General features: G+C 34.1%; 1 protein-coding gene across 2 annotated transcripts in view; it reads right to left on the bottom strand.

The window, feature by feature from the left end:
• LOC106673231 (alpha-actinin-1-like) overlaps positions 1-15,979 on the bottom strand; it is a 122,540-nt gene extending 106,561 nt beyond the window's left edge. Inside the window, exon 1 of one of the 2 annotated variants that reach the window (XM_024230225.1) lies at positions 15,628-15,979. Coding sequence is in view for 1 of the 2 variants with exons in the window: in XM_024230224.1 (XP_024085992.1) it covers positions 4,220-4,318 (99 nt within the window). In the remaining variant the exon portion in view is untranslated. Of the gene's footprint in view, positions 1-4,219; positions 4,667-15,627 lie in introns of those variants that run through there. The other variant, XM_024230224.1, reaches the window with a different exon arrangement.
• Between the last annotated feature and the right edge of the window lie 879 nt (positions 15,980-16,858).

The raw sequence follows: 16,858 nt of genomic DNA, 5'->3' as shown, positions 1-16,858 counted from the left end.
GTTTTAACCATTTCAATGACAAAAATGAGGTTTCTAACTTAGACCTATTAAAAATTAATTAATTAGGGCAAATCTTAAAAATCAGAGTTTATTTCGAAAAAAAAATATATATACACACTGTCCATAAAAAAAAAATCGACCACCTGGTTTTTGCAGGAAAAAATGGCCTACTTTGCAAATGCATATTTTCTCAGCCTTTTAAGTCACAGACCACTAGGTCTCATTTTTAAAAAAAATTTACGCTGAATAAGATGACTTTGTTGAAATGTTTTCCTAGCTTCAGTCATTCATCAGTAAATTCAAAAATTCGGGAGCATGTTACTTTTTGCACTTTTTACGAAAACTTCAAATTGGAAGCCAATTCAAAGAGGAACCAGGAAATCGTCTAGCAATAGATAGGAAATTTTGGGAAGCCGGTTACCTTCTACTTTGCCCAATTTCCAACTTTTTTTGACGGGCAGTGTATTTGTGTATATATATATTGATTTTCCAACAACAAAAAATTATACCTATTTGTTTAAATTCCTTTTTCATGTACTGTTCAAAGTTTCCTCTGCAAGCATTATTTTTCTTGCGTTTTAGAAGATCAGATCAGAGGCCTTAAAACCGAAAAGTTTCTTGAATTGAAAATGAATTTAAACGATATAAACATGGGATAAAGTCGAATCCTTCCTTTGAAACGTTCCAAAAGGGCCATAAACAACGGGTCAACTCCGGGCTAAACACTACACCCGGTTTTTAGGGTGTTTTACGACAAGGGGGAAAAAAGAACTCAACCTATAAACCTCTGCCACCTCCCCTTTTCCTTTTATTCCTCTTATACATTTCCTCCACGACGCTGTAAATCATTGACGGCTGGAAGCGATAAGATTTACCCCGTGACTTAACTGCTAAACTTCCTCCGACTAATCGAATTATTAACACTTGAACGGTTCGTCATTTCCCTACATAAAGTTATAAAAAGAAAAATCTTGACTTTCGACAAACAGTTTCCAAAACCTTCCTAGAAATATCTGTAAAAATATTGAACGTGGTATTTTACAACACCATAAGAAGATGCCGGATGTCAACATTTCAAATTCCTTTACGATGACCGTAGCTTCATCGTATACTAAAACGTATTGCTGATACTGCTTTATAAGGACTGGCTTCTAAACAAAGTTGGTTTCTAGGTTTATATTACACAAATTATGATTTTTCTCTTGGAAATTCCATGTAGAGAGGGGTATACAGAGGTAGATATAAATATATGAATAGACAGATAGATAAATAGGATAAGATAGAAAGAAAGATACATACATATATATATTNAGACAGACAGACAGACAGACAGACAGACAGACAGTCAGACAGACAGAGTAAAAATTTGTAAAATGAATGTATGAATGTGAGAATATGTGGTCCATAGGAGAAAGTAATAAAATGAAAGATAGATTTAAACTAAAACCAGTCAGAAATTGATAGAATAGTTAAAGATAGAAGAGAGTGAGTGAGTGAGCGAGAGAGAGAGGGAGGGAGGGAGATAGAGTAAAGTTGTGAAAAATGAATGTGAGAATGTGCGACAGACAGTGTGCGCTAGGAGAGGTAGTAAAATGAAAGATAAAGTCAAACTGAAAATAGCCAGAGAATGATAGAAAACCTAAAGATAGAAAAGAGTGAGTAAGAGAGAAATAAATAGAGAGAAACAGAAAGACAAAGAGAAAAAGAGAAAAACCATGTTCATTTATTCCATACACCAGATTCGATATACATTTTTAAATTATCGCAGTAAATTAATGGTGATAATTTTATCTTTAAGGAACATGTGCATGTAAAATTGTAATGCTAAATTTGAGAAAAGGCACAAAAAAAGATGGAGCCAAAACTAATTATCCATATTGTGTGACCTTTGAGAGTCCGGACTTACAAAATAGCTGAAAGGCATGCCGAAAATGCAATTCGACCCCTTGGGGGAAAGTGCAGTGACCCAAAGGACCGTTTATAGGTTAGTCTAGAAACGAAGTTGGATAACGACCACCTAAAGGATGTGGTTAAATCCAGCCCCTCCCAGACCACATGGGTATTAGGGATACAGATCAGGATAAGTGCCACGGACGTTTCTAAGCGTTTTATACATGGTTGGAAAATCAAAAAAGGCTTAAGTGCAGCACGAGTCGCAAAAGGAAATCCGAAACTCGTCACAGGTCGAAGTCGAGTCTGCACGCGTCGTACTATCGTCTCCGGCGAAAATTGGCTGATGATAATCGGACGTCGGTGGTTAGATAAGGGTGAGCAGACGTACCATATGCTCATGCGACCGCACGTGTCTGGTATAGATCTAATTGCCAGAAAACAAGTCAATAAGAGCGTTGTTTTGATACGTGACGTAGGACAATGTTCGAGCTCAATAAACTTAAAATTCACAGTCTGCCATAATAGATCGCCCAGTATAATTTAAAATAGATGTTTATTTAACAAAATGGTAAGGGATACAATCCATCATTCAATTCATTCTAAACCAGACATTTCCTAGGTTCGCTTGGTCCAAAGCTTTCATAAATTCTACAAACCAATTTAATATAATATTCCCATTTTTTATTATATTTACTACTAAATTTTGGTTGGGTATGTGTAAAATAAATTTAACAATGAAACCAATGAGACGTTAGTCTTTTCACACATTCCGAAACGTCAAAAACCGCTCTAGTGGAAACATTCCTTTTACTTTTACGTTTTCACCCATCGTACAACAAAAATGGTATTAATTAGACGTTAATAATGGAAAATTGAGAAAAATAGAAAAGACAGATAATGTAAATTACTATTTTATTTTACTTATACTTTATTTAATTATATCCATCAAATGTTATGCAATTGGCATGTCATAAAACATTAAACAGATCGATAAAATAAAAGGGAGTACGAACAACAATTAACAATTAATTTTACATCTATATAATAACAAGTTTCTTCAAGTGAAGAGTGTAGAAAATTGCGTCTCTGAGTTTGAGCAAATTTTAAAACCTCAAAAGACAATCAGTCGTGCATATTACATTAATTTCTAGATTTGTTTGTACGTTTGTACGCTTTGTGTGATACTAAGACCTGGTAAATATATTTATTTATGTGTGAGTGTGTATGTGTGGGAAAGTGAAAGAGGGGGCAAACAGAAAACAGACAGAAAAAGTGAGAGAGAGAGAGAGTGAGAGAGAGAGAGAGAGAGAGAGAGAAAGAGAGAGTGAGAGGGAGGGACAGAGGGAGAGACAGAGAGAGAGTGAGAGAGAGAGACAAACAGAGAGAGGGAGAGAGAATGAGAGAAAGCGAGAATAATTGAATGAATGTATATAGTTTTATTTAAAAATCGGGTAAATTAAGGTCGCGAACAATCCCTCTTACAATTAACAAGAAAATAATTTAGATACTATTTTATATAACAATGTACGCCTAAAACACAATTGTTATACTTATTACAATAAACAAACACAAAATTAAAATTATACATTTTTTTAAACATATAATGACCATACAATGATTTAGTTATTATACGGTGTTTAATAACGTCCGAAAAATGAAACAGAAATTTAAACTTATTTTAAACCGTTTATTTTAACACATTATTAATTTTATCAAAAATCTTAATTTGTAATGTTTTTAAATAGTGCTTTTTTAATTTTTTTAAACTGGATATAGTTTTATTTAATTTTATGTGTCTTTTAGGTAAATTTTTGTAAAAAGTTGTATACTTTAGTAAACAAATGAATTATAGCACGTTTCTGTTCTACATTTTGGCATTTTTTATAAATATACAATTTAGACCGAGAGAAAAGAGAGAGAGAGAGAGAGAAGACAGTCAAAAAAGAAAAAAGAAAGAAAGGGAACCAGAAGGAAAGCCACAAGAAAACTTGAGGTGTGTTTCTGTGACTATGGCAAATTAAATGAAAATTATTGCCCATAAAATAAGTGTTCCTAGATTCTGAAACTTTATCCTTACATCATAAATTTTATATTTTGTTTTTGCGTCGTCTAAAATGCAACAAATCTTGCTTAAGCGATATACATATGTAATCATAGGTTAAATGTTATAAAAAATATATATTTTAACGTTTGTTGTACGAAAAGCCGGCTTAGCACATGTGTGCTTCACATGTCGACCAGGGGGCCCCGGCTGTTTCTTCCAGGTAAGCGTTTAGGCCGCAAAATGGACAAACGGGTTTAGTTGGAGATTCAAAAAAGTACAAACCCAATTTTTCCTCGTCGTGAAAACTCCGTCGAAACCTGCGACCGCCGAGTATGACGAGAAGCCGACGTAGGCGACCCTCCGTTTGGTGAACGTCGCCATTCTCTACACTGGCGCGGGACAGACGACGAGGTGAACACGGAAGAATATAAATCTGAGGGGTAGGCACGAGTCACCGATCGCACATGTACCGCACATGTTTCCTCTCCAGGAGAAAATAGAAGGGGGAAAAGTCAAAATTATTTCTGGAGTGAGCCACGTCATTAAAGTATTCCTAGAGAAGGCAGGTGTCGTATTATAAACAGGGGGGACAACTGAAAAAACCTTACGAATGTGTAAAAATTCAAAAGACGTCTTATAACAAGAATCAACGATTGTTCCAAAGCAAACCTAAAAAAGAAGCATCATGAAATCTGTGGTAATCTCATAACGAATAAAAAATCCACCATGAATAATATGCCCTTTTTATTAAAACCTACGGTCAAAGCTTCAAAACCAGGTAAATCTTATTTTTCGAATGACATATATTTGTACAATCTGACTAAAAACGTTAATAAATCCATTTGAAAATTTTTTGTGAAAATACGCGCGTGGGTGTGTGTGAGTGTTTCAGTTGAAAGTAATCAAACTCAATTGCAAAACAAAACAGATTTCCAATACGTGAATGATAAGTTTTTAATGTATGGTAAAATAAAAATAGCATTCATTAATTTAACAAACCACGACAGGCTCTTCGGTCACAGAGTATTTGCCAGAGGTCATTGTAACCTTCACACTCCAGTCGCAAATCGTCCACTGTTTGGGGTTCTGCTGGACTGCATGAGCAAGCAGGACTGTTAATGATGGAGAAACGTTACAAGTAATTTGCCGTTCTGCCAAGCCCGGCAGAATTTGCGTCAGCCTATAATCCATTTTTAAGTGCATGTTGCATCCGAAAGCGAGAGGGGTCAGTTTTGGAAAATTTCTTCGTTTGTAGGCCATGTACGGTGTTATTGTCAAGTCCTCTCACACCTCCAGGCTGCGCTCACCCATCGCCTTCTTGACTGTGGCTAAAGAACCCAGGTGTAGGAGTGACAAATCATCACCTTGTACCAATAAAAAGTAAATATCAAATTTTCACAGCCGTTTGTCGAGCAATTCTTAGCTATGCAGGTCATGTTTGGGGCTATCGCGAATATGAAGAGATAGAAAAAGTTCAGCGTTTTTTTGTTCGTAAGTTGTTTGACCTGCCATCATCAACTCCTAATTATATGTTGTATATTGAGACTGGCATAGAACTGTTGTTTATTTATTCTTTAAGGTTACATTTTAAGTTTATTTTGAAATCGCGTCAAGCTCCTGATTCTCGCCGGGCAAAAATTTCATCACTTGAAGTTATTAAGGGTAACATATCCTGGTTCAGATCCTGGAATTCTCTTGCGGAGAGGTATAATGTGGCTCGGTTCTCTTTGGATAATTTTGCAGCGTGGTCTGAAATGTTTTCCAATCTTCTTCATGTTATGGGGGCTCGTCATCGGGAGAGTTGTATTTCTCGTGCCGTGGACTCAAATAGATTCCAACTCTACAAGGAGTTGAATCATTCCCTAACTCCTTGCAATGTTTTTTCTACTCCAGCAAATTATGTCCCGGTCTCTTTTTTCCGCTGGTGGTTTAAAATTCGAGGGGAGTTGTTCCTGAATTTCAGGCCTTGGGTTGGGAGTACTCCTGCCACTGCATTGTGCTCTCTATGCAACTAAGGTGATCGTGAGGTTGCATTTCATTTTCTCGCTAGATGCTCGGTCCTGAACGAATTGAGGTATCTGTACGTGGGTAAGGGTTTTCTGACGAGGGAAGAGCTCATAGCCCTTCTGAACGGCTCCGATTGCCGAGGTCTTGTTGATTTTGCTCGGAAAGCCTGGTTTTACAGATATGAATACATTGGAATGTAGGGGATTAATATTCTGTTCGTCTTATTTTGTTTCTTTTTTGTTTGTCTTTTGTTTTTTTATTTTGTTCTGTTTGTCTTAATACATATAATTTCTAGTTTGTGGGCTTCTAAATGCGAATTCTGTTGGCCTGTGGGGGACCCTTTGTAAGTTAGAATCCTTTTGTTCTTTGAAGTGTCATTTTTATTGTTTCCTAAGTTTATCGCAATTCAACCTTGTAATTTGAAAATCCTGTAAATAATTGTAACCTCTGAAGTTGATATTTTAAATTCTCCTTTTCTTATAATTATATAATTATGCATATTTTTTTTTTGCTGGGGCTTCCGACATCTAGGTCATTTCAGCCCAATATTCTTGGGATAGTAATGTACTCCGAACTCTGGCTGACGGTTTTAATACCATGCCATAATAATACTGTTTTTTATTTTTAACTCTAAATTTTTTTTTTTTCATTTTGTAAATAAAGTATCTATATACAAATCATCAGGAAGCAGTCATCAGGAAGCAGTCATAGCCACCGATCCGCGAGTTCATTTCTCGATATCCCAACATGCGATCTAACCAACGAAAATGAATTCATGTGAAAACGCACCACTCTCCGCAAGATCTTATTTTCTATATCAGCGCCTGATGGCGATGGCACGACGTCGTGCTCCACCCGTTCTATTGCCAATTGTTCGGCCTGATTATAAAACCTGTGTATGTGTATTACTTTTGTTTGCATGTGTAAGTTGTGTGTATGTGTGTAAATATATGTGCTTGATTGCTGTCGTGAGAGTGATTAAATGAAAATATTGTGTGATTGAGTGTTTGCGAGTATGTGATATTGTTGTGTATGCGTAAGTCTGTTTGTTTTTGAATGCGAGCTCGAGTGTATCTAAGCTGTCAGTGGAATAGTTTGTGTACGGCTGAATGAATGTCTGTGAAAGTGAGATGAGGTTGTGAGTGAGAACGTGAGAGCTAGTGAGGGTGCAAATGAGTGCGAGCGTGTTAAATCAAATTTTCCCCAAATTTAAAACTCAAGACGGAAAAGATGAAAGGAATAATAAAATGTTTTATGGTTAATTATTATTTTAATTAATTTAAAAGCAACTTTTGCTAAAAAAAAAGCAACTTTAAATTAGGATGTGCAACCGTGCTAATCAGAGCGAACATTTCAATGAATGTGATTAACGAGGCCTCATTCATGGACTTAAAAAAAGGAAGTTAAAGCAGAGGAAGTTAGGAAAATTCGCCGTAATACGAATCCGTCGGCAATCTAGCTTTTTTTATTTCTGTAGCGGAATAAACTTCAGAAGTTCGGTTTAAAAAATCATGTTTCATTTATAATTTTTAACATGGTTTCATCCAAAATCGGTTTGACTAGAGTTTTAGATTTTTATGTGCAGTTGTATTAAACTAAATGTTATGTATTTTCAAGGATCATTGACGGATTTAACTTCATTAATGAAGACTGATCGATCAAAAATCGCCTACTGATCGTAAATCAGGAGAGTTACGGCAAAATCCTTCGGTTCAAACATGACTAATTAATTGGTAAAATCGTCGAGGGAAAAAAATCTGACGGGAACGTTTACATAGCCATAGCCATGTTTGCTGAAATGGAAAGTGCACGGTTTGCTTCCGTCCGACCTGAAACGGCCAGCTCGAAGGCAGAAAATAAAGCGGATAATTAATTTTTTAAAAACAATTTCGAACTATTACACAATTTAGAAAAGAATTGGTGTGCTGGATTATGGGAGAAATCGTGGAGAAAAAATAAAATCAATGAATTCATAACATTAATCAATATTAAAAAGGCAATCATTTCACAAAACCCTGGTAAACAATGAGTTTTTCCCTGGCAGCTCACCCTTGATATTCACGGCCAGGAACTAATAGTTAAATTCAATGCTGCAATATTGTTAACAAAAAAAAAAAAATCCCAAGATAAAAGTAATTATTTTATTTTCGCTTTGGAACAAACAATTAAACCGCGCTTCTTAGCGGATCTGCCTAATTATTCCTTCACGACATCTAATTATAAGTTACAGCTGGTTAAAATTAAGTCAACCCATGCTTCTGGATAAAAATACACATTGAACATAATAACATATACCAGCAATAAAACATTTTTCCATTCTATGTCAATCTTCTTAGTCTACTTCAGCGACTCTGAAGTGAAATTTAACTTTTTTTTTTTATTATTTTATTTTATTCCTCGGGCACTCTCAACAACACGCAGGAATGGCAGAATTATACAGAAGACAAACACTTTGAGCCCTGAAGATGATCTCAATAAAGATCGAAACGTTGGCACGATTAAGAAAATGTTTTTCTGAAACCTACATCACACCAGACCGCATCTCACGATTTCTGAATAATAATTTTATAAGTGTACTTACAGTCAATTGGCATATTTTAGGAAATAATAACACAATTATTAACTTGTCAGATGTCTTCAGTTGTCTTTGAGGTGATTAATCTGACATTTGTTGCTGTTTGCTTTGATCCTCACTGATCAGACGTGTATCGGTATTTTCACTGAGAGACACACTGAAGATGGCAAAACGCTGACGTCTGAGGACGTCGAAAACCACGAGTATAGACGGACACAGTGCCGGTTCACCATACTTAAATCACTTAAAATACTTAGTCGGAATTTAGAATTAATTGAAAAAATTGAAAGAACGCTATATCTTATTATGTAAGGTCTTGGATCTTGGTTGAGGTGAAAAAGTTAGTGCCACGAACGGGATTCGAACCCACGACCTTCGGCGCAAGAAGATAGCTCAAGTGGTTAGAGCAGCGGCGTATTGCGCCGAAGGTCGTGGGTTCGAATCCCGTTCGTGGCACTAACTTTTTCACCTCAACCAAGACCTTCCATAAAAAGAATAATTAAATTGAGCCAATATAAGTAATGAATTTTTAACGAAAAATACTAAAAACAGGTTCCTTATATCCAAATATAACATCATTATTTTTTATTAGTTTTACTAATTGTTTAGGTTATTCGTTGGGCTAATTAATGCACTTCATCTTTTAATTATTACTAAATAAAAATATCTGAAGGTTGTTGTTTTATGCTACCTAGTTATTATTGTTAGTTTAAGTACAAATTATTTTTAGTTAAGGCAAAAAAGAACTAGTAGACTTTCGACTCACGAATACCAAAAACAGGCAAATGTTTCTTGTTAAAGAACCTTTGAACCAGTTTTGAAATTTACACTGTTTTTTGAATTATTTTCATCATTTAAACCAATTTTTACGAAATTTGTATTGCAACAAGATCCTCCAGGGATAACGGCTCACCAAGCGAGACCATTACAGATCTTCATATACACCAACTTCCTTTCATTCCAGAAGATCATTTTCTCGTAACACGTTGAAGTAAAAATTCATCAGAAGAGAAAATCGTTGAAGTATATCTCCGGCCTACTTTGCATCGCATAGAACCATGACGTCTAGACGACAGTCAGACCAAAGGAGAGCTTTTCAGCACCCGATGCGAAGAAACTTCGACTTTCAATTTTTTCCCAAGCTGATACTGGAAAGAGAGTGACAAAAGCTTCCAAATACCTTTCGGGATTTTCGTACATTTTGAAATGTTTACAATATTACTGGATATTACATTTAGGTTTTTATGGAATCCGTGGTTAATTTTTTGACCTTTTTCTTTATGACTTGATCAACAAAAGTGTAATTGAAAATAAACGTTAATTGACATGGTGGGTGATGAGATGACGCCTCCACAATTGGTTTATTGCCCGCATCCGCCGACCAAGACAAAAAAAAATCTTGGCTGATAAAACCGATATAATTTTTACTAGATACTGTAATAATCTATAACCTATAATTATTAATTAGTTTTTTATAGCCACTGTCAGAATTTACAAGAAAAATAACTGATCATGGTGTTTCACAAATAACACTAAATCTAAATTATTCAGAAATCGTGAGATGCGGTCTGGTGTGATGTAAGTTTCAGAAAAACATTTTCTTTATCGTGCCAAGTTTCGATCTTTATTGAGATCATCTTCAGGGCCTGGGATTTACAAAAATTGTTTAAATTTAACAAAAAATATGTAGGATGTGGATAAAAAGTGAATTTATACAATGCAAAAAAAATATTTTTTTATATCCAATCGAAGTATTTCTACTCACCCAAAGTGTTTGATTGAATAAAAAAAACATTTATTCAGAAATCGGGAGATGCGGAAAAGTGAATTTATACAATGCAAAATTATTAATTATTGATTAACTAATCACCACACATGAAAAATATTTTTTTGCATTGTATAAATTCATTTTTTTCCACATCCTACATGGTTTTGTAAAATTTAAACGATGTTTGTAAATCCCAGGCCCTGAAGATGATCTCAATAAAGATCGAAACGTTGGCACGATAAATAAAATGTTTTTCTGAAACCTACATCACACCAGACCGCATCTCACGATTTCTGAATAATCATCGACTAACGGTCACTAATCACCACACACTAAATCTCAATAAACAGTAGAAAATTACTTATAAGCAAAAATACAACAATCTAATGATTATACTTTCCCCTGACGTTAAATTCCATTTCTTAGTGATGTTTTATGATGTTAAACCTAGCTTCAACTTTAGATCCCCGTAGCCTAGGAGGAGAAAATGTTTCCAAATTATATTACATTTTATGCTCAATTTAAAACAGAAGCAGGTTCTTACGTAAATCGTTCATAAATTTCTACACGATCTTTCACCGCATCAACGCTTCTCGGGATCAATCAACCGTTGAGCGATTACATCGGTTAACTGCCAATATAAATTAATCGTGGAGACCGTTAATTGTTTCGTTATAGTATACAGTCTCGTAAATTCCAGTCAATTTATACAAAGGGGCCGATTTTCAAACAAACCGTAGCGAAAAATTTCTAGAAAACGCGAGATGATAATGCAATTTTAATGCCACTTATCGTCAAAATTATGTATTGTACTTATGTATGTAATTATGTATCTTTCCTTGTAATATTATACATTTCTTAATCCCTTCATAATTCAGTTAATTATTTAAACCTCGCATTCACTCTAATCCGGTTATTAATTAATAATAATCAATGGAAGCTATAATCAATTACTTTAATTTAAATAGGTATGGGCACTTTTTGATCTGGGAAACTGTCAATATTGGTAAAGATCACTTTGCTAACCTAATTAAGTAAAATAGCTGAAAGCGTTGTCCTCATGCCTTTTTATTACAGTATATAATTTTATTTGTTTATACCTGGCACGTTTTAAACTATTCGGAGATGTATTGTCCATTATTTGGAATTCCATTTTGCCAACGTTCAGACAGCATGTCTATTCCTTTAGCATAAAAATGACCATCTTTTGAATCCAAGAACTTTTGAACATCTGTTTGAACACTATCAAAACATGTGTGGTGATTAGTGACCATTAATCTTCAGGCTCAAAGTGTTTGTCTTCTGTATAATTGTGCCATTCTTGCATGTAATGTTGAGAGTGCAAGATTGGCACATTACACAGAAGACAAACACTTTGAGCACTGAAGATGATCTCAATAAAGATCGAAACGTTGGCACGATAAAGAAAATGTTTTTCTGAAACCTACATCACACCAGACCGCATCTCATGATTTCTGAATAACTATCAAAACACTTTCAACGTTTTGGCCATTTAGAAAATTCTGTAATAACCGAAATAAATAAAAGTCACAATGTGAAATGTCCGGCTCATTTATTGGCCCCATATTAGTTAACATCCATATTAATCATATTAATGACATCAGCAATTTAAAGTTGTGAGCTACATGTTTACGATATGCTGATGACACGGCTTTTTTTCATGTTCTCGTTTAAAATCGACACCAACGCCAATCATTTATCAATAGACCTACAAAAATGTTTTAAATATTTCAACAAATGGAAAATTAAACCCAATATTGACAACACTCAGGCTTATATTCACTAAAGGACGCCCTAAATATAGTATAACGTAAAAGTCGATGATTTTATTTATCTTCTCTATATAACAATCATTCCATCTTACGCCTGCTCCGTTTGGTCAAATACATGCTAAACCAATCATGAAAAACTCTAAATTGCACAGAAAAAATATCCGAGAATATTGGATGCATTTCCTACTATTGCTTATTTGCACTCTGTCCTTAGCGTACCAAGCATATACACATACGTTTATGACACGACGAAAGAAAATTTTCTAAAATCATCAGTAACCTCATCAGCACATAAATTGGATTGTTAATTAGAATATTAAATCGCTCAAAATATATAAACATGTACAGAGAAGGAAGCATGTCTTATTATAATTTTAATATTTTAGTTATGGTTTTTAATTGTCAATATCATTTTATTCTAGTTTTCCCCCAGAAATCCCATTTGGCTCCAAATGTGACTGAATATATTCCTTATATTTCTTCTTTGTCTTAACAATTTTTTTTATAAGTTATGCAGTCCGGAAAAGCAGAACTGATTTAAACAAATGAGTATTTTATGTGGACCTGCCTTGTGTGAAGATATGCTCAAATAAAAATTACGACTTCACGAAAATTCTCACTGGAAGTATTTAATATCACATTAATTAAACAACAGAATTATATGGAACTTGGTTCAATTATTGAAATATTTTATCTGTCATATTTCAACAAAATTTGGTCCAAATGTGTAGTATTATTATACTTCTGGGCTTAGTCCCCAAAATCAGAATTGCTTTGTTATGGTTTTTAACGTTAATGGTTTAAAACGTTAATCTTTCAATATCACACTAACCGAATCAAAATCTTTAAAAAAAATTGAAAAATCTTGAAAAATGTGATATTTTTATTCATAATTTTATCCTAAGATAGAGTCAACTTCCTTAGATAGAGTCGACTTCCTCCTGTGGTTTATCCTCTAGGAGTCTAGGACAAGCAATCAACGAAATATTCTAAGAAATTTATAAATAAATCTTAATTCTTATTATTTCATTTCGTTAAAATTTTGTTCAAATGTATGGTGGAGGACCTCTGGCACCTTTTGTTACAGGTCCTCAAAACCATCTTTAATTAAATAGATTGCCAAATAATCAATTTTTAATTGGGCAAAAATTATTGAATATTTATATTCTTATCTTTAAACATAGTTTCATCACAATTGGCATTTAGAAACCCCCCCCCCGGGGCTTAGACCAGAACATTCTTACAAAGCATACATACTCATTATTTTTCTAATATAATTCTTTATTATACGGAATATGACATTTGTAAAAAAAACTGTCAAAATGTGTTTTGGAGGACACCCAATCACCCCCGAAATATACTTCCTTTAATTCTCGCCAACTACTCATCAAAATAAGATAAACATGATGGAAATAACGATGCCTTGTTTCTTGATCTATCGTGACATTTTTATCGAAATAAAAAGTACAGAATATTTTTTTTTAAAAATTAGTGTTAGATGTATCGACCCCTTTTCTACTCACGAATACTCTGGATCAGGTATGGTATTGATGAAAAAACAAATTCGGTTATTACTGCCAAGCTTTCGACCTATTTTAAGGTCTTCATCAGTGCAAAGCAAACTTAAATAGGACTACAGATCGACATAATTAAGTTTTTTCACAGACGATTGAAAATTTCTTGAAGATCGACTCGATCCCAAGATTTCCAAGAACTTAAAATGTTTTGCCCTGATGACCTTAAATTTTGTCGAAAGCTTGGCAGTAACAACCAAATTTGCTTTTTCATCAATATCATACTGTGATCTAGAGTATTTGTGGATAAAAATGCAATAAAAACATCAATGATAAGTGTTAAAGTGTCATAATAATTGATCATTGACTGATATAAATTATGACGATTGAATTTATCAGTATAAACATGTTTTTGTGTGTCAAAAAGTGATCAATTTTATTTTTTTAAAAACCAAGAACCGATTTGTTAAATTAAACCGTGTCACTTACGTACTTGACTGCTACTTAAGTACCTGCATGTATGCAAGTTTGAATATGTTCTCTTTTCAGCCCCTTATTTTCTGACATATACACATCATATTAATAATTGATTCAAAATTTCTTCCATTATTGTTTCCTGGAATCATCATCAACACGATTTCCCTCGACATTTGAGGTCGAATGGCACTTATTGGGTCGGATGTCTGGCTTATTCTATCAGAATTCGACTTATCGACAATACAAATTACAAGAATTAATCTATTTTTTGTGGAAACATTGGCAAATGTTTTACAAAGATAATTCTTCTATATTTTTCCTTATTGCTGAGAAAATAATTGATAATAAAAGTATAAAATATTTTTGTTACCACGTATATGTCACCCTGAGGCAAAATGTTTACACGAATATCAACAAATTTTACATTTCGTCCAATCTTACTCTTCGTAGTTCAGTGAAATTTATGTTCGTAAGGTTTATGGAAAAAACCAAAAAAACTCCGATGGCTTCTATTTTACTACACTTACTAAATTTTATTTCAGCATAGTACAAATATATTGCAGTACAAAGTTTTCTTTTTTTTTACGAAAACTTTTTTTAATGAAAACATCCAATTTGACTTTTACAAAATTTTATTAATGAAACAAGTAGAATTTTACGTCTCACTTCTAAGGAGGGTTTGGTCTATTGGCGGGATTTATACCAAAAGGGACGAAATACTAAAAAACAAAATTCTGCATATGACAAATCGTTAGATTTTGGTGTTTAATCTGTCCTCTGTGCTTATGATTTGGCTCTAAGGTTTTAAACCTTCAAGTGAAATTGTTCTTCATAATTTATTAAAACGAACTTGTGATGAACTTTTTGTCCCTGATATTCGGCTGTTTTTTAATTGAGAATAACTGCAGTAGCTTGTTGAATCGTTTGATGATTAAATATAAATCAGGGCTTTAAAATTATAGCAACTAATGAAACACTGCAGTATGTACTACAGAATGAAGCTATTTTTGAAAATATGATTTTTCCAACGTTTATATAACACAATTATACATTTAAAAACTAAATAAATAAAAAGTAAAAAAGCTCAAACAAAAAAATAAAATAGAGACACCCAAGAAAAAGAAAAAACTTAAAATATTTTACATTTATTTATTTTCAAATTTGACTCGTTTTGAGTTGGCACCATATCAGTGGACTGTTTTCAACAGGTTGCACGTGCTTTCTCGTTTTTTCGCCCCGTTTTGTTAGTGCTTAAAAGCAAGCTTATGATTGTTAGCCTAATAAATGTTAGCCAAGTTTGACGCATTTGACCCTCCAGAAGCTTGTCGATGTACCTGTACGAACCGCTATGCGACTCCTGCGATTCCCTGGTCACCGGCCCCTTACCACTAACCACAATGTTTTTTTCGAAAGACGAACGCATTTTTCCACTATCCACTGGTACCTTTCACCCGACCGACTTGGATTGGTAATTATAGAATTCCGCTCCGTTCAAAAAAAAAAAAATCTGCAATTTTTAATGCAAAAATGTTTATTCTAAAAAAAAATTCACTCACGTATTAATTTTTTTCTGTTTTTGTAGCTCTTTCTGCGGTAGATGGTATCCTGCTTACTGTGTCGGCACAAATCCTGACCTTTTGAAGAGTTTGTAGAGACGGGATGAGGATAGGGCAATTCAATCTCACGGAACAGCAAGGAACACTTTACATCACAAGACACAACAGGTGGTGGCCGTTGGTGAGGAGCGTCCCCGGCAATGGCAGCTTCGAGCACTAAAGTGAACTGAACGGCATTCCAGGAGGGTCCGTCCGGCACTGACCCCCTTCCTAACGCCATCTGGTGGGCTTCTGGAGTCCTGGCGTCGCTCGGCTACGCTACTACACACTTATTTTACGATATACTTACGCTGGATTATCCATCGTCAATCTGACAATAAATCGTGTTTAGCCTGTAACATTTTCGAACGTCGGGTCTTAGGACGCTTCGTCTTGACGTGCTAATAAATTTTTGTTGGTTATTATTATAAGCTGTGATGTGAGGCGATCACGACCAAACATCAAATTATATGATGCAGTAAACGGTAAAAATAAGGTACAATAAAATGGCAATACCTACTTCTCTAATTTCAATACTCAACACTTCTGGAACTTCTCTTGCTTTTCTGTTTTCACATAAACAGTTTTATGATCTGCATTATATAAGAACAAAGAACACCAAAAGTGATTAAAGGAAAATTCTGGAATATACAAAATATATACACGGTGTCAACGTGACATGGTCCCCTGGATTACTCAACCTAGAAACAAAATTTAAAGAGGAGTTTTTAAAAAAAATTTTACTTGGTTGAACAAATTTTCATCACTCTCACGCCGCGGTCGTGGGTTCGATTCCCACCGTTGCCCCTGGCCCTTTTTTCCCAATAACCCCCCAAATTTGAATACACATATACGATTTTGTCACATGGCTAATATGCATAGTTCATAACGCCAAAAAAAAAAAAAAAAAAAAAAAAAAAAAAAAAAAAAAAAAAAAAAAAAAAAAAAATTTCATTTCCGGATCGATCAAATTTTATGAAAAATAGCGAAAACTATGTGAAAATACGTTCATAAACACAATACATATACAGGGTTTCAATATACTTGTTTCCTCCATGGTTTTCTCAAAAACTACTCAACCTAGACAAAAATTTAAACAGTCATTTTATAGCATTAGCTCTTCTTTAATACTTATAATAATTTAAATAATTACAGAGCTTTTTCAATTTCTTAAATTTTTTTGAAATGTTTC

Source organism: Cimex lectularius, unplaced genomic scaffold (assembly GCF_000648675.2).
Source record: "Cimex lectularius strain Harlan isolate CLEC.00 unplaced genomic scaffold, Clec_2.1 scaffold382, whole genome shotgun sequence".
Classification (NCBI taxonomy): domain Eukaryota; kingdom Metazoa; phylum Arthropoda; class Insecta; order Hemiptera; family Cimicidae; genus Cimex; species Cimex lectularius.
The sequence above is the reverse complement of the archived record's forward strand: the minus strand, read 5'-3'. Positions and strand labels throughout refer to the sequence as shown.